This window comes from Dipodomys ordii, unplaced genomic scaffold, assembly GCF_000151885.1.
Source record: "Dipodomys ordii isolate 6190 unplaced genomic scaffold, Dord_2.0 Scaffold7, whole genome shotgun sequence".
Taxonomy (NCBI): domain Eukaryota; kingdom Metazoa; phylum Chordata; class Mammalia; order Rodentia; family Heteromyidae; genus Dipodomys; species Dipodomys ordii.
In genome coordinates this window covers 16,562,258-16,584,334 of record NW_012267223.1, presented here as the reverse complement: position 1 = coordinate 16,584,334, position 22,077 = coordinate 16,562,258, and the positions used below count along the sequence as shown (strand labels likewise).

General features: G+C 40.9%; 1 protein-coding gene across 6 annotated transcripts in view; it reads right to left on the bottom strand.

The window, feature by feature from the left end:
• Mbtd1 (mbt domain containing 1) overlaps window positions 1-21,911 on the bottom strand; it is a 65,456-nt gene extending 43,545 nt beyond the window's left edge. For 3 of the 6 annotated variants that reach the window (XM_013037914.1, XM_013037916.1, XM_013037913.1), the window contains exons 1-4: window positions 19,635-20,002; window positions 17,774-17,838; window positions 17,141-17,239; window positions 2,868-3,067 (exon numbers count right to left, since the gene is read on the bottom strand). In XM_013037914.1, coding sequence (XP_012893368.1) covers window positions 2,868-3,021 — 154 coding nt within the window. In that variant the 5' untranslated portion in view covers window positions 3,022-3,067; window positions 17,141-17,239; window positions 17,774-17,838; window positions 19,635-20,002. Of the gene's footprint in view, window positions 1-2,867; window positions 3,068-17,140; window positions 17,240-17,773; window positions 17,839-19,634; window positions 20,003-21,843 lie in introns of those variants that run through there. The other 3 variants (XM_013037910.1, XM_013037912.1, XM_013037911.1) reach the window with 3 other exon arrangements.
• Between the last annotated feature and the right edge of the window lie 166 nt (window positions 21,912-22,077).

Genomic DNA, 22,077 nt, shown 5'->3' with positions numbered 1-22,077 from the left:
AAGTGTCACTGTGGCTCAAGTGGTAGAGTACTGGCTTTGAACACAGAAAGGCTCAAGGACAGTGCCCTGCCCTGAATTCAAGCTCCATTTAAAAAAAAAAAAAAGAAAGAAAAAAGAAAAAAGTAAGAAATGTAAAGTACTGTACTTTCTACCGGAATGCTGGGCACAGGTGGTTCACAACTGTAGCCCTAGCTATTCAGGAGGCTGAACTCTTGAGGATTGGGGTCCAGACTCAGCCTAGGCAGAGAAGTCCCTGAGACTCTTATCTCTAATTAACCGGTATAAAGCTAGAAGTGGAGGTATGGCTCAAGTGGTAGAATACCAGCCTTGAGCTAAAAAGCCAAGTGAGAGCACAAGGCCCTAAGTTTAAGACCCAGAACCAGCTGGACTCTAGAAGCTCATGCCTGATTCTGTAATCTCAGGAGGCTAAGATCTCAGGACTGTGGTTTGAAGCCAGCTCAGGCAGAAAAGTCCCTGACAATGATCTCCAATTAACCACAAGAAGACTGAAGGGGAGCTGTGGCTCCAAGTGGTAGAGCGCTAGCCTTAAGCAAAAAGAGCTCAGGCCCTGAGTTCAAGTTCCACAACTGACAAAAAAAAAAAAAAGACCCAGTACCAGCATCAAAACACCACTACCAATGAACACCCCTCCCCCCACACTCCAAAAAAAGCCCCCACACAAAACAGTTTACTGGAAAAGCACAAGACTGATTTAGTTTATTTGGTAAAGAGCAAAGAAAAATCACTATTATTCAGTATTGTTTTCAAAAACAGCTAGAGCAATGCTTCTGGCTTGAATGAAAACAGCATCCTGAACAAGACAGCCAGGCTGAGCTATCTACCCTAGAAGCTGGAAGAGTGTTCTAGGATATGGACTTGCAGTGGTACAACTTCACAGTGCCAGGTCAGTCAGAAGGACAGTTATGTTATTTCCACACAGGAGAATTTATCCCCTGATGAAAATGGGCAGTGACTTTGAGAAATAAACGGCTGGCCTAACTCAGGCTCTGTGATACGCTCCAGAGACACCCTAGAGCCACGTCTCCAGTGCAAACAGTCACTGTAACAAAGATTACACATAGTCCTGCAGCTTTATTAAATTTAAAAGTTGGGGCCGGGAATATGGCTTAGTGGTAGAGTGCTTGCCTAACATGCATGAAGCCCTGGGTTTGATTCCTCAGTACCACATAAACAGAAAAGGCTGGAAGTGGTGGTGTGGCAAGTGGTAGAGTGCCAGCCTTGAGCAAAAGCAGCTCAGGGACAGTGCTCATGAGGATCCTGAGTTTACACCCCAGGACTGGCAAAACAAAAACAAAAAACGGTCATCTGTTTCATAAGGCTAATAATTTTAATTTTTTTTAAAACTTTTATGTATTTTCTGTCATGCTGGGGATGGAAACAGGGAGACTTGGGCATGCTGGGAAGTACCTTATATCACTAAGCTATGCCCTGAGCTCCTTGTGAGGGTTTAAGAGCAAAATTAAAGCCAAAAGCCAATCAAAACAAGTCAAATTTGGGTCAAGATAAAGAATACTCTACTAGAGACACTAAAGAAACAAAAATGGTTTCTAAGCTGGACTTATCACTGGAAGTATTTAATAAGAAAACTTCTGAGGAACTGTCCTGGTGAAAGCTCTATCTAACTTTCAGTTACACAAGGATTTTTTTTTTTTTTTTGGGTGGGTCATGGGTCTGTCCTTCAGCTCTTCAGCTCAAGGCTAGTGCTCTACCACTTGAGCTACAGTGCCACTTCTGGTTTTCTGGTGGTTTATTGGAGAGTTTCATGGACTTTCCTGCCCGGGCTGGCTTTGAACCGTGATCCGCAGATCTCAGCCTCCTGAGTAGCTAGGATTACAGGCATGAGCCACTGGTGCCCGGCTTTACACAGGATTTTTATTTATTGAATTTACATATACCTTCAGTTTCTCAATAGCCTTTTTTTTGCCAGTCCTGGGGCTAGAACATTAGTGTGGGCGCTGTCCCTGAGCCTTTGTGTTCAAAGCTTGCACTCTACAACTAGAGGAGCCATAGCTCCACTTCTGCTTTTTTGTTGTTAATTGGGGATAAGTCTCAGGGTGTTTCTGGTGGCCAGTATATGGGTGCTGGTAGAATAATCCTTTGTCTCTCAGCCATGATGATAGGGGATGGGATGGCTTGTCTCCTTGGCAGTGAAATGAAGGCTTTTTCTGGAACTGGGGATGAAACTCAGGATGTTGTACTTGCTAGGTAAGTACTTTGCCACTGAGCTACATCCCAGTCTGTCTCAGAGCTTTTCTACCCAGGGTGGCTTCAAAATGTGATCCTCAGATCTCAGCCTTTTGAAATAAAAAGCCTGTTGCTTTTTTATCTTGTTCTACTTGCCTTCCACTGTAAGGAAGGTAAAAATCAACCAAACACAAACTCAGGATGTTATATATGATAAATTTGAACGTCTCCGTTTACTTATTTGGAATTCTACAGCTGGGCATGCTGGTAGAAATGGGAGGATGGAGGTTCAAGGACAGCTTTGGCAAAAAATTAGCAAGCTCTCATCTCAGTCAGTAAATTGGACATGATGGTATGTGCCTCCGATTAAGGCTACTCAGGAGGCCAAGGGCTGGACGATTGCAGTTTGAGGCAAGCTCTGGTAAAAGTCTCTTAAGGGTGTGTATATGTGGGGGCTACCTGAAGATTAAAGCAAGAAAGGATTGGGAGTGTGGTTGAAAATGGTAGAATTGCCTACCTAGTAAGAGGAGGCCCTGAGTTCAAATCACAATACTGCCAAACAAAACAAAGAGTTCTCAGAAAAGGAAATGACAGAAGAAATGGGATGAAAATAATGCCTTAAACATGAAGTTATGTAACTCATAAAAAGTATGAATACTTACCCATGCCAGATTTACCATCTGGGTATGTGTAGACCTGTCCATTGTTTTTGATAATTGGGAGACTGGAAGGGAGAGGAGCAACTTCTTCTTCACTCTCCTCAGAACTAGAGCTGCTACTTGTGTCCTCACTGCAGCTGTCATAGCCGTCAAACATCCCGGATGAGTCTGCCTTCCCTTCTGGGTTGTGAAGAATGCTCTGTCTTACAAGTAGAAGAAACCAGGAGCATGTGACACAGTACTCACATACAATCCCCTTTCAAAGACCTTACCACAAATTCTGGGAAATGAGATTTGACAAATGAAAACCACTTGAGAAATCACTGATTTTTATACTAAAAAGCTGCACGTTTTTGGGAAAACACAGTCCTCTATAAAGCACAAATTAGCTATCATTGCCAAATAGTAAGATGTATAGTGATAGAAAGCAACCAGAGGTTGGGAAGGTGGCAGTGGTAGAGTGATTGCCTTGCATGCATGAGGCCCTGGGTTTGATTCCTCAGTACCACATAAGCAGAAAAAACTGGAAGTGGTGCTGTGGCTCAAGTGGTAGAGTGCTAGCCTTGAGCTGAAGAGTTGAGGCACAGCGTCTAGGCCCAGAGTTCAGGCCCACGACCAGCAAAAAAAAGAAAGCACAGCCAATGTGAATGTAGTCCAGAAGACTATCATGTAAAAGTTTTATCTTCAATTAGGCATGTCACTTAAAAAATATTTTAACAAAATACATACAGATGATTTGTCTTCTGGCTCTAAAATGGTAACTTTTTTTTTTTTGTCTTTTTTCTTTTTTGGTACTGGGGATCGAACCCAGGATGTTGCGCTTGCTAGGCAAGCGCTTTGCCACTGAGCTACATCCCAGCCCTAAAATGGCAACTTTCTATACCAGAAATATAAATGGTTTTAAAAAAGATCGTTATTGGAAGTGGACTGTGGCTCAAAGTGGTAGAGTTAGCTAGCTTTGAGCAAGAGAGTTCAGGGACAGCACTCATGCCATGAGTTCAAGTCCCATGATGGACAAAAAAGAGAAAGAAAAAAGATCATTTTTGTTGCTAAGTGCCAGTGGCTCACACCTGTAATCCTAGCTACTTAAGGGGCTGAGATCTGAGGATCACATTTCAGACAGTGCAGGCAGAAAAGTCTGTGAGACTCTTATCTCCAATTTTAAAAAGCCACAAGTAGAGCTGTGGATCAACTGGTAGAGCAGTACTTTTGAGTGCGAAAGCTGAGAAATAGCACACAGACTCTGAGGTCAAGCCCCAGACTGGCACCAAAAAACAAAGAAACAAACCAAACAATCCCAAATATTCATTCTAACAATTCTAAAAGAATTGGACAATTTTTATTTTTAGGGACCATTTTGGCTTTATTTCTAGCTACTTAGGAGACTGAGATCTTGATCTGATAAAATGTTCATGAGACTGTTAACCAACAAAAAGTTGGATAAAGTTGTGCACACCTGTGCAGTCCAGGCCAGCTGAGAAAAATATAAGACTTTACAGCAAGAAGTGCTGAAGGCATGCCTCAAGTGCTTGCCTAACAAGCTGGAGGCTGGGTTCAAAGCCCCTCCAAAAGGATAAATCTGACTCTCAAGGTAATCAAAAAAGATGACAGATTTGCCACTGATTATTACCTGTGAACTTGAGTAACTTAAAGAATTTCTTTTCCTATTCACTTAACATTCACTTATTCAACTTATGGGCCCACCACGTTTCTGCCATGCATTTGTGCTAATACCTACAGCACATTCATATCTCAGTTATTGAAGGTTAAAGATAGTGGTGTACAGAGCAGACACCACCCTCCAATCATGGCCATGTGAATCAGAGTAACTAGGGTTGTCACATTTGAAACTCAGTGCTGACTTCAGTCTCAGTAAGACCCTGAGGATCAACTTAAATATCCAGTATTGGGGGCTGGGAAGGTGGCTCAGTGGTAGAGTGCTTGCCTTGCATGCATGAGGCCCTGGGTTCAATTCCTCAGCACCACATAAGCAGAAAAAGCTGGAAGTGGCACCGTGGCTCAAGTGGTAGAGTGCCAGCTTTGAGCTGAAGAGCTGAGGGACAGTGCCCAGGCCCAGAGTTCAGGCCCCACGACCAGCGGAGGGGGGTGAGGGGGATCCAGTGTGGGAATATTCTAGGCAAAGGAAAAAGCAAGAATAACCAAATAGCCTTGGCACATTGAAAGGCCAGTGTGGTTTGTGTCCACTCAGGTGGTATAGGTGAGGTCAGAGGAGAATGTAGTGGCCAGATCATGAGGGTCCTATGGGTCAGCTTGTGTAAGTTAATTCCTCCCAAGGCAGTGGGAAGATATGATGAACCAATTTACCACAATGTCTGGCCTTCACACCTAACAGTCACGGTAAAACTTTTAAGTTCTATTAGATTCACATAGCTCACTTTCATGAGATTCCATGTAGGCTTTTGTTAATTTTTTTTTGTTGGTTGTGAGGCCTCCGCTCTTCAGCTCAAGGTGAGCTCTCTACCGCTTGAGCCACAGCGCCACTTTTGTTTTTTTCTAGTGGCTTATTGGAGATAAGAGTCTCATGAACTTTTCTGCCTGGGCTGGCTTTGTGATTCTCAGATCTCAGCATCCTGAGTTGCTAGGATTACAGATATGAGTCACTGGTGCCCAGCCAGTTTATTATACATGCAGCTTGGTTAGCAACTAAGGCACATGTACCGAACCTTAATGTCAACACAGAATATCTTATTTTAATCCTATTTCAGAGAATAGAAACTTGAAATTTCAGGTCAAATAATTACAAACAACTTGGTTTCAACTATGGTTAAGTTTTCTCTGTGTGTGTGTTTTTAAAGTACCATGGTCAAATGCATTTAGGAAAATTTCCATACTTCAAGGTCATTTGGAACCTTTACTATGTGTCTAAATATTATGATTAAAGGAAAACTAATGGGATCTTTTCCCCCCAAATTTTCTTGAAAGACTAATATTGGCAAGAAATACTTGACCTTTTCCATGATCTCAGAACACTTAAAAAAGATCACTGTGGGGGCTGGGAAGGTGGCTCAGTGGCAGAATGCTTGCCTTGCATGCCTGAGACCCTGGGTTCGATTCCTCAGCACCACATAAGCAAAAAGAAAAAAGCCGGAAGTGGTGCTGTGGCTCAAGTGGTAGAGCGCTAGCCTTGAGCTGAAGAGCTGAGGGACAGTGCCCAGGCCTAGAGTTCAGGCCCCACGACCGGACCCCCCCCCAAAAAAAAGAAAGATCACTGTGTAACACAGGGAACAAAGCCTGGGATGCACCAAAATATCTGAGTTTTGTAGGGATGAATATCTTCATAGACTCGTAATTCATACCATAGTTTCTAGAAAATTGAGTTTTATTTAGGAGTGCTGCATCTCTTACATTAGGATGATCTACTAGTGAATTATGTAGATGAGAACTGTAATTGACTAGTCTAGTGTAAAACGTCCCATCCACTTACTATGGAGGAATCTTTTTTGTTTTGGCCCATCCTGGGGTTTGAACTCAGAGCCTGGGGATTGTTCCTGAGCTTTCATGCTCAAGGCCAGCACTGTACCACTTGAGCCACAGCTCTACTTTTGGCTTATTGTGGTTAATTGGAGATAAAAGTCTCACAAGACATTTCTACCTGGACTGGCTTTCCTCAGTTCTCAGCCTCCTGAGTAGCTAGGATTATAGGCATGAGCCACTGGTGCCTACCTGGAGGAACTTACACTTGCATCAGACTAAAGGCTCTAAAGGAGGCTGCAACTTTAATGAGAGGGTAAGTGGGGGAAATCCTGACTATATGAAAAGGGGATCTACAAGGGAGTCTTTTCTGTGCATATTCCAGGTGGAGAGAATTCCCTTGGATTTTGTAATCATGGGCTTGCTCTCATGACTAAGTCTGAGGTGGTAATTTACCTGCCCTCTACGATCAAAAAAAGATCTCCTAAGCAAGAACTTACAGTGGTTGCAGAATACTTGTACCCCTTGACCACAGAAGCAATCCTAAATCATCAGGGTCCTCAGCTTTCCCAGATTTTATCGTGAGTGCATAATCAAGTATCAGTCACACACAAAATCTACTATAGGCAAATATCAGCAGAAACAGATTAAGAATGACAAATACTTCAAGCAATATAAATGCCAGAAATAAAACTGTATATGAATCATTTGAGAGGAAATGAAAATATTACTGAAAAATAAGCAAAGGCACATTAAAAAAAAAGTTCAAAAGACTAGGCCTGGTTCAAAATGGAGAAATGGAAGATAAATGTTAAGAAATACTCAACATTTGCTGGACCTAATCACCTGGAAATGTCCTCATAGATACCCAGAGGTATCTGGTTTACCTCTAGGCAGTTCTCAAATCAGTCGTTTATAATCAACATTAATCTCACACAAACCTAAAATCAGAGATATTAAAAATGGCATAAAATTTCAAATATGAAAGAGATTATCAACAGATATCACCTCTCTACAGACATTTTATCCTAGTTATCAAATGGACAGTGTAAGTATTACCAATGATTCCATACTAATTAGTTTAATAACCAAGCTGGGTGCTGGTGGCTCATGAGTATAATCCAACCTACTTAGGAGGCTGAGATCTGAGAATTGTGGTTCAAAGTCAGCTGGGGCAGTAAAGTCTGTGATACACTTACTTAAACTAACCACTAGGAAACTGGGAAGTGGTATTGTGGCTTAAAGGAGTAGAGTTCTAGTCTTGAGCAAAAGAACTCACAGTGCCCAGTTCAAGACCCATAACAAAACAACAAAACCCAGGATGAAATGGCAAGGCAAAATTTACTTCTGCAGAAGGGTGTACCATCGGCCCCAAATCTGACAAGCAGGTAGGCGGTTCACTATTTATCCTTAAGGTACTAGGCCCTGCCCTTCTGTGCAAATTGGCTGAGCTCAGGTTTGAGACTCTCTAGTCTGAAAAGGGTTAAGATATATTTACATAGGGAGACATTAGAAGACTTTGAAATAAGATTAGCAGTATACAAGTATTCTCAAAACATACCCATTTCCTCTGCTATTTCAACAATCTGAGGTGTGTCTTGAGATGTGGACACAGTTAAAAAAAATAAACCCACTTGTTGTAGACAGGTACCTGAAGATACCTGAATTAGTTAAAATTTATTATTTTTGTTCATTGGGGGGCTTGCTCTGGGCAAGTGCTCTACCACTTGAACCACTGCACCACTTCCGGCTTTCTGGTGGTTTGCTGGAGATGAGTCTCATAGATTTTCCTGCCTGGGCTGGCTTTGAACTGTGATCCTCAGATCTCAGCCTTCTGAGTAGCTAGGATTACAGGCATGAGCCACCAGTGCTTGGCCTCCACATTTTTTTTAATTTGTACGTTCCCAGAAAGAAAACTTCAGGCTAGGTGTGGTGCCTCAGGCTTATCATCCTAGGTATGTGAGAGGCTGAAATTGGGAGAATCATGGCTTGAGGGCAGCTCCAGCAAATAGCTGGTGAGACTTTGTATCAACCAATAAAAAAGCTGAGCTCATTCTTGCCCATGTAATTGTAACCCCTCTGTATAGTATTTTCACAATAAAAAAAAAAAAGCTGAGCTCAAATTTTTATCAATATATAAAAGCAGCATATTATGTTCAAATAGGTTTAGTCTAGTATAATGTTTGAAAATCAAAAATTGGCCATATTAACAGAAAACACTTCATCAAGAGATGCAGAAAAAGCATTTGACAAAATCCAACATTAATTCTTGATTTACAAGAACTCAGTAAGACAGGAATAGAAACTTTTGTCACACGATAATTGTTTTAAAAGCGAACATACTGAAGGTGAAAGGCTAGATACTGAAAGTATGTCTTTTTTTTTGTATGCCACTTTTACTCAGTACTGTCTTATATTAGAGACAAGGCAAGACAAAAATCTAAAGGGATCCAAATTGGAGAGGAAGTAAGAAATACATTTTAATTCCAGGAACTATGATGGTTTATGTAGATAATTTGCCTTGAGCTTGGCCCTCAACACAACCACCCAAAATGTGTGTGCACACATGCGTACAAGTATGTACTGGCCACTACCAGGGCTTAAATTCAAGACACTTGTACTCTAGCACACCATTTTTTGACCATGTCTAGCATTCTGCTACTTGGCCCACTCCTCCAGTCCACCTATTTTGTTGGTTAACTAAAGACTTTCAGACTTTTCTGCCTGGGCTGGCTTTGAACCTTGTTCTTCAGATTCCTGGGAGGTTATATTGCATGTGTGAAGCACCTGTGCTTGACACTATTTTTTTTTTTTTTGGTCATCAGTTTTGGGGCTTGAACTCTGGGTCTGGGTGCTGTCTCTGAGCTCTTCAGCTCAAGGATAGTGCTCTACCACTTGAGCCACAGTGCCACTTCAGGTTTTCTGGTGGTTAACTGGAGATAAGAGTCTCACAAACTGGGGCTGGGAAGTTGGCTCAGTGGTAGAGCACTTGCCTTGCATGCCTGAGGTCCTGGGTTCGATTCCTCAGCACCACATAAGCAAAAAGAAAAAAGCTGGAAGTGGTGCTGTGGCTCAAGTGGTAGAGCGCTAGCCTTGAGCTGAAGAGCTGAGGGACAGCACTCAGGCCCAGAGTTCAGGCCCCACAACTGGACCAAAAAAAAAAAAAGAATCTCACAAACTTTCCTGCCTGGGCTGGCTTTGAACTGCAATTCTCAGATCTCAGCATCCTGAGTAGCTAGAATTACAGGCGTGAGTCACCGGCACCCTGCAAACACTTAAAACAAAACCCCCAAACGTATCAAATTTTACCTTTTAAAGGACTGGATGCATGGCTCAGGAAGTGCAATGCCTGCCTCGCTGAGGTCAAACCCCAGTACTACTGGGCAATGGTGGCTCAGGCCTGTCATTTTAGCTATTCAGGAGGCTGAGATTTGAGGATGTCCATGAAATTCTTATCTCCAATTAACTTCTAAAAAGCTGGAAGTGGAGCTGTGGTTCAAGTGGTACAGTACTAGCCTTGAGCAAAAAAAGCTCAGGGACAGAACTCAGGCCATGAATTCAGGACTCGCACTAAAACAAAACAAATACCAGCACTGCCAAAAAATACAGTATTTTACTTTAATAAATCAGTTTTAGAAACCAATGCCTGGTCAAATTATTAACCAATTGTAACAGCAGAATAAAGGTGTTTTCAGATATGCCTAATACCCCAAAAAACTTGGCTCCTACATTCTTGTTTTCTCAAGTAATTACATAATGTGCTTCAATGCATATAAAAGTAACCAGGAGAAAGGATTATAGATGATTTAGGAACTAAATGATCCAACACAAGTCAGAGGTAAGAATTTGTATGGTCATGGGTAGATAAAGGGATGTCCTATCATTAAGCTAAATAGCAGGCTTAGAAGGCACAGAGACTAATAGGAATCTTTGATCAAAATTGTTCGTTTTTAATCTGGAAGGAAACTTAACATCTTTTTTTGGGGGGTGCAGGTACTGGGGTTTTGAACTCAGGGTCTCTTAATTCTACAGCTGATGTTCTACCACATAAATGTCAGGGATTTGTATGTCTGAGCTGTCTTTGAATCACAATCCTCAGATCTGACTCCTAAAGTGCTAGGATTATAGGTGTGAACCATCAGTGCCTGGCTAACATTTGACATGTTCATCTATGCTTTATTCAGATTGCCTTCATTTTCATTCCAAGGTAACATATTACTGTTGTGGTAAGTCTTGATGTAAGTTGTAATAAAGCTACTCTGGCTTTTCACAATTTTTCAGGCTTCCCTGTTTTTGATAGCCTTGACCATTTTGAGTAGTGGTTAGGTATGTTGCTGACTGCTTTTTTTGTATGCTTGAGGCGTGAACTCAGGGCCTTATGCTCTTACTTGGCCTTTTCCACTCAAGGCTGGAACTCTACCTTTGAGCCACAAGTGCACTTCCAGTTTTTTTGCTGGCTAACTGGAGACTGTGTCTTAAGATTTATCTACTCAAGCTGGCTTTGAACTATGATCCTCAGATCTCAGCCTCCTGAGTAGCTATAATTATAGGAGTCAGCCACTAATTGCTATTTGTGTGGTACTTTCCTATTTACAGAGGTGGTCTCTGAGTGGTACTTGACAGGCTTTAGTTACATGCCATTTGGATTATATGTCTTCAAGGACACTATCAATACGACTTACCTGTTGATGTTCACTTTGATCTAGTTTATGTGGTGGTTGTTTGATATTTCTATTGTAAAGTAACTCTTAACCTCTTCCCATACTGTACTGAATGGCCCACATTTGAGGAGACACTGTATCTACATGACTTAGGATTCCACAGACGGTCACCTCCTTGGAAATACAAGTTTCATTTTGGGTCTGTAGATTCCTCATTAGATTGAGGCATGTCCTAAGCGAGTACATAACTGATGCGATGTCACTCTCAGGGTATCAAATTCAGAGACATGATGACTGCCTCCACCTGTGGGGATGTTAATTTTGATGAACTGGTCTAGTTATTATCTGATGTCTCCGCTGCACAAGATTTTAAGCTATTTATGGACTTAGAACCACACAAAAATTCCAATCATCAAAATTTTTACTCCATATCTAGTATCAAATGAGCATTTGTATACAATTCTTAGTACTTTCTAGTCCAACATTCCCAATATTCATCAGTGAGCAATCTTTGTCTCTCTTTTTGCCAGGCCTGGGCATGGTTCCTGACCTTCTTTTGCTTAAGGCTAGCACTCTACCACTAGAGCCAAGCACCACTTCTGGCCTTTTCTGTTTATGTGGTACTGAGGAATTGAACCCAGGGCTTCATGCATGCTAGCACTCTACCACTAAGCCACGTACCTAGCTCAGTGAACAATCTGAAGCAATGGCAGTGAGACTATCCCCAAAACCAAACATGGCAATTTTCTCTAATTTACCATCATAATCACATTGACTCAATAATGATAATCACATTTCTTCATCTCATACATGCTGTATTTTAGTGTCCTTTTTTTTTTTTGTCGGTCGTGGGGCTTGAACTCTGGGCCTGGGCACTGTCCCTCAGCTCTTCAGCTCAAGGCAAGCGCTCTACCACTTGAGCTACAGCGCCACTTCCGGTTTTCTGGTGGTTTATTGGAGATAGGAGTCTCAAGGTCTTTCCTGCCCGGGCTGGCTTTGAACCGCGATCCTCAGATCTCAGCCTCCTGAATAGCTAGGATTACAGGCGTGAGCCACCAGCGCCCAGCTATTTTAGTGTCCTTAACATGGAAGATTATTGTTTTTTGAAGAATGAAGTCCTCCCTGCAACAGGTGGTTTATTTGGGGCTCATCTGACATTTCCTGATTAGATTCAAGTTATGCATTCCTGTAATACTGTATAGTGATAGTGTGCCCACAGAATATGGTATCTAGAGGCACAGGTGTCTATCAGTAGTGATGTCAGTTTGGGTCAAAGTCTAATCTGGGTCTTTTTTTCCTTCAGTGTAGTGCATCATATTTCTCTCCTTGCAACTAATAACCAGTCTTGGAGATGTAAATAAAACAGAATTGTTTTCATAACTGAAGTCTCATTCACTACTAATTTAAGATGTAATAACTCTTGTGTCAAACCAAACATACCTTGATGGCTGCAGAAACGATTTCCCAACTCCAGCAATATACCAGTCAGCAGAACATCCTGTCTCTCCCTTTACATATCTACCCATCTACTCATTATCAGTGTGATTTACTCTCATTACTGCCCTTATTTTAGTGCTCTAAGTCACTGCGTTGGCTGGTCAAATCCTCTTGTACTGGTTCCTAAGTCTTTTGGATATTCCCTCATTTATTTTTAAGTTCTTTACTTTCTGACATACTTTACACATTCCAGGCTCATCCACAGTAATCCAGCCTGAAATTAATTTCGTCTCCAACGAAAATTAGTTCTTTTAGTGGAAAGATGGCATTAAAATCCCAAGATAATCTCAGTGTTTGGTGCAGTATGCTTTTGTTCTCTTCTTTTTGCCCCCTTTTAAAGTGTTTTTGTCAAATTCCCCCCCTCCAATTCTTTAAATGCAATAACTTACCCTTTATCTGTATATACAGCAATTTTTAAATTTTTTTTTGGTGTGGGGGAATCAAACTCGGGGCCTTGCATGTATTGAACACATACTCTACCAATGACCTATTATAATACTACCAGTATTTCTTTCATTGCACCTTATTAATCGATTTAGCAAATTTTTCCGTAAATGATGGCTCAGAAAAATCCACGCAACTTTTCTTGTGGTATTTGTATAGTTTTGTTAAAAAATTTCAGACCCATTTGAAGTTTGCTCTTATGTATGATGAAAAGAATATTTCTAATATCATTCCTTCCCAAATGGCTATCTAGTTGTGGCAATATTCTTTATTGAAGGCATGCCCAACATTACCTCTTACTTGAAATTTCACTTGTGAAACTTCCCAAGTTCTAGTTTTCTGCATGTGTTATGTCCATTTTTGGACTTTATCCTACAGTCGTGTGTCATTTGGTGATAAAGACAATGTTCTAAGAAATCCAATGCTGGGTAATTTACTGTTGAGCAAACATTACTGTGTATACTTACATGAACCTAGAGAGTACAGCTTACACACCTAGGCTGTACTGTATAGCTTGTTCCTGTGCCAAAGTGGTCTTGCTAGATTGTTTTGTCAAGTAATTCTTTTTTTTTTTTTTGTGGGGGCCTGAACTCTGGGCCTGGGTGCTGTCCCTTGGCTCTTCAGCTCAAGGCTAGCGCTCTACCACTTGAGCCATAGTGCCACTTCCGGCTTTTTCTGCTTATGTGGTGCTGAGGAATCGAACCCAGGGCCTCATGCATGCAAGGCAAGCGCTCTACCACTGAGCCACCTTCCCAGCCCCTGTCAAGTAATTCTTGCTCACAATCAGTTTACGTGGAATTTCTGTAAGTTCTTCAGCTGCCTTATATAAACATTTACATACTCACTGCTCACTTTCACATTATGTGAAGTAATGAATCCTTAACCCACTCAAGAGTTAGCAGTAAATTCAACACTGTGGTAAGATTCAGCCTTTTCAATATCACAAACTTTTTGCTTTGGCTACCGACTATCATAGTGCCTAAGGATGTGCTTCTGTGTTATCTTCAGTACAGGTCATTGAAAGTTTTTCCAAGTCTGATACAGAATCTTCTCAAATTTTAGTCTCATTGTATCCTATAAAGGAGATTTTTTAACACCTTTACTCTTGTTCTTTAAAACAGTACAAGACTGTAACAAGCACAAGAATGACCTGATCAAGAAATGGAATAAACACAAAATGTAGGAGTCTGCTCCCAATTTAAGAATGATCTATTAATCTATCTATCTATCTATCTATCTATCTATCTATCTATCTATCTATCTATCTACCTACCTACCTACCTACCTATCTACCTAGTTGGTCCTGGGCACTGTCCCAAGTTTGTTTATTCTGCTCAATGATAGCGCACTATCACTTGAACCACAGGTCTACTTTTTGTTGTTGTTTTAAATAACTTCAAGGCTAGGAATGTGGCTCAGTGATAGAGTGCTTGCCTAGCATGCATGAAGCCCTGGGTTTGATTCCTCAGTACCACATAAACAGAAAAAGGCAGAAGTGGCACTGTGAAGCTTAGGGACAGTGCCTAGGCCCTGAGTTCAAGCCCCAGGACTGACCAAAACCAAACCAAACCAAACCAAAAACACAAAAAAATCCCACCAAACCAAAAAACAAACAAAAAAACCAAAAAAATACAATTTTTTATGTGGTACTGAGGAATCAAACCCAGGGCCTCATGTATGCTAGGCAAACACTCTACCATTAAGTCACATTCCTAACCCCCACTTCTGGCTTTTTTTAGTGATTAACTTTCACTAGCCTGAACTGGCTTTGAACTAAAATCCTCCTAGAATAGCTAGAATTATAGCTGTGAACCACTGGAACCAGCTAGTAGCTAACCTTTTAAAAACTGAGGCATACTTGTGAATTAAAGACTTCTATTTACAGAAGTAGTATTATGTATTATATAGACTTCTCAGTTGCTACAGAAATGTCCATCATATAATTTTCTAGTCAATTCCTCACTTCTCCCCAGAGTTCTATCAGCATTTGTACAGAGAGACTAAGAATGCCTTATCCAAAATGCTTTGGCAAGGAAGTACCTGAATTCTTTAGATGTATATTTTTAAAAGTGTGATTGCTGTGCCAGGCACAGGTGGGTCACACTTGCAATGTTAGCTACTCAGGAGGCTGAGATCTGAGGATCGGTGTTCAAAGCCAGCCTGGGCAAGGAAAGTCCAGGAAGACAAAAGAAGAAAAAAAAAAAGAAAAAAGAAAAAAAAAGTGTGATTGCTGGATCTTATGATGCTGGATGATTATCCTTTATCTGAAATTCTTGGATGTTTCAGATTCTGGAGTATTTGCACGAATCAAGTCTACATAAAAATTCATTTATTTCACACATGAAGGAAATGTATACTGTACATAAATATATAGATTTTTGTTGCTGTTGTTGTCAATTGTGGGGCTCGAACTCAGGGCTTAAGCGCTCGCTGTCCCTGAGCTCTCTGGCTCAAGTCTAATGCTCTACCTCTTTGAGCCACAATGCCACTTCCAGTTTCTGGTGGTTAATTGGAGATAAAGAGTGTTATGGACTAGACTGGCTTTGAACCTTGATCCTCAGATCTCAGGCTCTTGAGTAGCTAGGATAATAGGCATGAGCCACCAGTGCCCAGCATACAGAATGTTTTTAATACTTTTTTTTTTTGGAGTGTGGGGGGGAATACAAGAATTTCACTATATAGCTCAGGCCAACCTTAAACTTGTGATTCTCCTCTCCCTGTCTCCTGAGTGCTGAGGTTATAGGTATTTAGCATTATGCCCTGTTTTATCTGTGTTTTGACTGCAACCTATCATGAGGTCATATGCAGAATTGTCTATTTCATTCAAGACTGGTGCTGCTCTACTACTTGAGTCACAGGTCCACTTTCAGCTTTTTGCTGTTTAATTGGGCCTGGGATGGCTTCAAACCATAATTTTCAGATCTCAAGTCTCCTGAGTAGCTAGGATTACATGCCTGAGACACCAGCACTTGCCCCTTAATTGATTGATTGATTCTGATGGTTCTAGGGCTTGAATTTGAGGCCTGGGCAATGTAGCTGAGCTTCTTTTGCTCAAGGCTAGTACTCTACCACTTGAATCACAGCACTTCTTTCAGTTTTCTGGTGGTTATTTGGAGGCAAGAGTCTCATACTTTTCTGCCAACGCTGGCTTTGAACAGTGATCCTCAGATCTTAGTCTCCTGAATAGCTAGTATTACAAGTGAGAGCCCAGCACCTGGTTCAGTTCCTCATTTTTTAAATTTTTTGTCGGTCACGGGGCTTGAACGCTGTACCCCAGCTCTTCAGCTCAAGGCACTTGAACCACTGCGCCACTTCCGGTTTTCTGAGTGGTTTATTGGAGGGTAAGGGTCTCACAGACTTTCCTGCCCAGGCTGGCTTTGAACTGCAATCCTCAGGTCTCAGCCTCCTGAGTAGCTAGGAATATAGGCGTGAACCACCAGCGCCCAGCTCATTTTATTCTTGATAAAAAAAATAAGACAGCCTAGGTTGGTCTCAAACTAATGATTTTCCTGTCTCAGCCTCCTGGCTGCTGGGATTAAATACATGTATCACCATGGTTGGCCGGTTTATAAATTAGGCACACTAAGAGATTAACAAAGATAGTAAGATGGAACATGTGGTAAAATGTTACATGAGTAAGTTCTCACAAAATATATTATAAAAAGGACACCCTATTTTGTGATGTCTATGTGATCAGTGAGGTATGATGAGGCTTTAGGCTACCATGTAAGAGTAATCCAAACACTAGCTCTGTCATACTTGGACAATCTGGGGACAGACAGCACCTAAGTAACAGATGAGTACAGAATGTGGATAAGCTGGACAAAAGAATGGCTCAGTCTAGGCAGGACAGAATGAGAGGAATGGGATAAATATGTTTTCTCAAACCTTACATATAAATGTCGTTATGTATGAGACCACAAAGTTGAACATAGGAATTAAGAAAATTCTTTATGCCTAGACTTAAAGGTAAGGAGCTGTTTAGTTCTTGTTGGCCCCTTACCAGGATGAAAGCACAGTCTGGCTACCTGTAAGTCTAAATTTCTACCTTTTGGTGTCCAATTTCTTTTTTTTTAATTCACATGTACATACATTCTATTTAGCCAATTAACCTCTAAAGCTCTCTTTCCCACTCCTCTCCACCCTCTTGGGGTCAAATTTCTGGTTCTGTTATGACTTTGTATTCAACAACTACTTTGGTCTCAGTTTCCCTCTTTTCTAAATAAGGAAAATATAACTTACCACACAGGAAGGATGTATGATAAAATAAAATAGTTCACATGAATGGACTTTCAGTTCTTCAGAAGAAAGGTATGAATCCTTAAGTATGAACCTGAAAAGCTAATTAAAAATAAGATGACTTTGTCAAAATTAAATATGAATCACACAGTAGCCTACAGGGTCTTTAAGATAATTATTAATGACAATCATTTAAAAAAAGAAATTGGTTATTTTTTTTTGGGGGGTGGGTTGTATCAGGGCTTCATGCATACTAACTAAGCACATACAGCTACATATACCGTGAGCCCGAACTGTCAATTTTAACACAAATAACAATTCAAATTAAACTGGTTATTCAAAGTCATATTGATATAAAACAATCTAAAAACATCTGTATAAAATGCTGACATTCTCTTGGTGTTTTATTTTTTAAAATTTGGTGATGGGATGAAAATCAGAATCTTGAATATGCCAGGCAAACATTGTACCACTGAGCTACATTCTCCATGTATTTATGTTTAAAAAATATTAGCTAGGTATGGTGCCTTATACCCTGTAATCCTAGATGGGGAGGATGGCAGTCTAAAGCCACCCAGAAGTAAGTACACAAGAACCCATCTCAACCAAGTAAAAAGCAAATGTGGTGGTACATACCTGTTATCCCAGCTACCTGAGAAGTAAAATTAGGTTTAGGCCAGCACAGGAATAAAGGCAAGACCCTATAAGAAAAACAGTGAAAAGGCTGAGAATGTGGCTTAGTGGCAGAGTGCTTGCCTAGCATGCATGAAGCCCTGGGTTTGATTCCTCAGTACCACATAAACAGAAAAAGACAGAAGTGGTGCTGTGGCTCAAGGGGTAGAGTGCTAGCCTTGAGCAAAAAGAAGCATTAGGGACAATGCTCAGGCCCTGAGTTCAAGCACCAGGACTGGCAAAAAACAAAACAGAAAAACAGTGAAAGCAAAAAGGTACACAGGCATGGCTCAAGTACAGAGCACCTGTCTAGCAAGTACAAGGCTTGTATACACATATTTAGCTGGTTGCTCAAAAGATATGCAATCACTGATGAATAAGAACTACTTTAACTGAAAAGAAGTTTACCACATACATGTATTCAAGGGGAATGTTAGACATGTAACAATAATGAATTTAAGTTTTAAAGTCTAAAAGTAGGGCTGGGAATATGACTCAGGCCCTGAGTTCAAGCCCCAGGACTGGCAAAAAAAAGGACTAAATGTATATACAATATTATTTAAAGCTTATTGAGTAGTATATTAAAATCATAATACTAAGCACTAGATACACAAAAGGTTATACTTACTATGCTTGCCCTAGAACTAGATTGCAAACTGGGGCCAAATAATTAGGTTACAATGGCTTAACAGACTAGTGACTATTACATGCAAATGAGTTACAATAGGAATAGGAATTCATACAGTAAGAAGGGAGAAAAGAGCATTGGGGAAGGTATCAAGATCTATAGAGCAGTTCATTTTATATGGCAGCCATTACTATCTGAGTAGAGGTTTACAGAAACCTTAGAAGGGAGGCAGGGCTGGTTCCCATTCCATATTTTAGATAAGGAAAACAAAGCTCAAACATTAGACAACTTCTGTAAGATGGTCACAGGTCAGAGGGGCATACTCAGAGCTGGAGCTAGTTTGCCGACTTTGTCCCAGACCTTACTTCTACTTGAGTAAATTCTAAATTACTGACACTTAAGTAAAAACTAGAAGGGAACTTTAAAATAACTCTGTGGTATACATTAAAAAGAATCCCAGAGTGTAGTATGGAACTACTAAATGTCAGTCTTCAGGAAGGAAGTATTTTAACTCAAATCTCCTCTAAGTCCAGTGATTTGCTAAATTTAGAAAATACTGCCGTACACCTGTATGTCCAATTTGGGAGATATGGGTATTTAAGCTGACATACTAAAAGAAATACAATTAAAAAAAAAACCTAATACTCCATTAGCTACATTTTAAATATTCACACATGGCTACTGGCTATTATCGGGCCAGCACAGATAAGAGGACATTTCCAAAATGGTAAAAAGTTCTACTGGACAATGGTGATTGAATCATGATCAACCCTTTAGTTGTGATGAGAAAGCTCGTGTACATTGCTTGTCCAATAGATGCCATACAGCCACTGGTCTCTAGCTCCCTCCACACATTCAGTATGTTTAAATGGAACTACTTACTGCCTTTTCACCTTGTGGCTTCCAAGTAAAATAAGAGAAACTGTAAATCTGATTATGTGAGGGAGAAGATAATTTAAAAACACAAAAGACAGGGTGGGGGAGGGTTCATGCCTGCAATCCCACCCACAAGGGAGCAAACATCCGAGGCTTGGGTCTGATGCCACTCAGTGCTAATGGAGTGGTTTAAGTGGTAGAGTGACTGCCTAGGAAGCAAAATGCCCTAAGTTCAAACCCTAATACTAACATCCACACCCATACCCATGCCTCCCCCCAACCCAGTTTATGAAAAAAACAAGACCTAAAACTAATCCGTACCTTCTACACAAAATCAAGAGATGTGCAGGACAGGCGTTGGAAGACAAGTATCTTAAGTCCATTTTCTTCTGTCCAGTTTTCATCTCTCATGCATTTGAAACCCTGAGACTAATTACACATGTTGTCTTACTTTAAATTTAAAATAGATGGCTAAATCTTATATCACAAGTCTCTTAAAGATGCAAAAGTGGGAAACAAGGAGCAATTCAAAGAAACCTAATTTTCTAATTTTAGAATGTGGTCACTTAGCATGCTGAGTACTCCTGGCTTTCAGTAATTTAGTAGCTTACCTGAGTTTGAGATACATGGCATTAATGTGTTGTTTTCACTTGTAAAATAAAATTTTACCTTTTTTGTTGTTGTTGTTGGTGCCAGTACTAGGCTGGATCTCAGGGCCTGGGGTGGTGACCTGAGCATTTTTGCTCAAGGCTAGCACTCTATCCCTTGAGCCAAAGCTTGGCTTCCAGGTTTTTGAAGTTAATTTGAGATAAAAGACTCCAGGGTTTTTCCTGCATGGATCCTTAGACCTCAGCCTACTTATGCCCAGCTCTTTTTTTATTTTGAGCACTACAGCACATTTTAAAACACAATCATGTGTTTCATTTTAATTTTCAAAATTAGAGATTAAGAGTATCTGACATACATACAGTCCACATATAACCAGCCATAAAGCATACAGCAATGTCCTCTTTAAAGATAAAACCAGTTGTTCCTGTCTAGTATGTTTAGAATGCAAATGTTTCCAAAGTCAATCAACATGTCATGACAGTTGAGGTTTAAAGTTGGCAGGAAATTAACTTGAAACCCTCTATAAACTAAAACTTGAAAGGTGTCATTATATATAACTCCATTAATTTTTACATCCCATGTTAAATTCTAGTGATTAGATTTGGAGAAAATAGTCACAGTTTTCATGAAGTTAAAAATTGGATAGTTAAAAAGTATGGCACAACATAAGACTATGCATACACATTCAAGAAAGATTCTACCATAATTTGCAAGATTCTACCGTAATTTGCACAGCCTTGAGTATGGGCTTCTATATAAATAGAAGCTACTTGTTTATTCAGAGATGGGGCGCAAGAAAAAAAACACACAGCTATTTTTCTTTTTAAATACTCTTTGGTGTTGAGATAAATGAAAGAAAAGTAACAGTTTAAGCACACAAGAGCAAAGCAACAGTCTAAGAGGGGGAGAAAAATGTGCTCTCAAAGGTTTTAAACAGATACTGGGAATTTAAAGTAAAACTTATTAGTTGGCTAAATTTTAGGCCAGATATGTACTTGTTTTGACTCCCAGTATACCATATTCGGTAAAGGAAACCATGCGTGCCCAATATTCTTACACCATTTGGTGCACAACAAATGAAGGATAACATTAATTAGAAAAACAGTGGCAAACATATTTAAAAACAAATAACCAAGTAATAAACACTGACATATTAACTTGGAGAGGATTAAAAATACTGCAACCTCTATGCAAATATTAAAAGCATAGCATAAAACTAAAAAAAAAAAGCTGAAAACATAAAAATGTAAAAGCAGTTGGGAAGAGGGGACTTGGAAGGGAAGTTTACAAAGAATGTTAAGCCAAAATATTGGGGAATAGTAAAATTCTGATTATGCTTCTCAACCAGGTGCTGGTTCTATGCGCTTCATTCATGAAGAGGCGAGAGAGAGAGAGAGAGAGAGAGAGAGAGAGAGAGAGAGAGAGAGAGAGAGAAGGGCCACCTCGAATTTCCCCAGTATCTGGCGGAAGAGAGCAGTATCAAACCATTTTCACCCATGTAAGCCGGAACACTTGAAATTGTCCAGCCCCAGAAAAAGGGAGAGGAGAAAAAAAAAGTTTCTCTCAAAGTCCTCCCCCTCCCCTTCCTCCACTTCCCTGCTGTTCTTTCCTGGCACACAAAATATAGGCCAATGAGCAGTGGGTGGGTGAAGAGGATGTGAGAAAAAAAAAACTGAGAAGTAAAAAAGAAAGAAAGAAAAAAGAAAAAAAATAAACAACCAGGAGCAACTTAACCAGGACTTGAATGAAGACTCTCCAGGGTCTAATGAGGGGAGGCAAACGACACTTGACAGACTACGGGAACACGGAAGGGGCTTTCCTGCCCAGCAGCGAGCGCCGGGCTGGGCCGAGGGGGTGGGGGGTGGAGGGAGGGTGGGGTGGTCGGGGGTGAAGGTGGAAGGGGAGAGGCCGCGCTACCTACCACTTGTCAGGAGCTGCAGAGGGAGGGAGGGGGGGCGGCCGCTTTGGGTGACCTCTAATGTCTCGTCCGACTCTGAAACGTTAGGATTGGTCTTTCACCAACGACCACGCCACGGTCCTGGGGCGGCCCACCGACGTGGAAACCCGTGCGAACCAGCGGCCCTCCCTCCCCCCACGTGCCCACCCCGCCCCCTTCCGTATTTCCACCTCCACGTGCAAACGTCTGGCGCGGCAC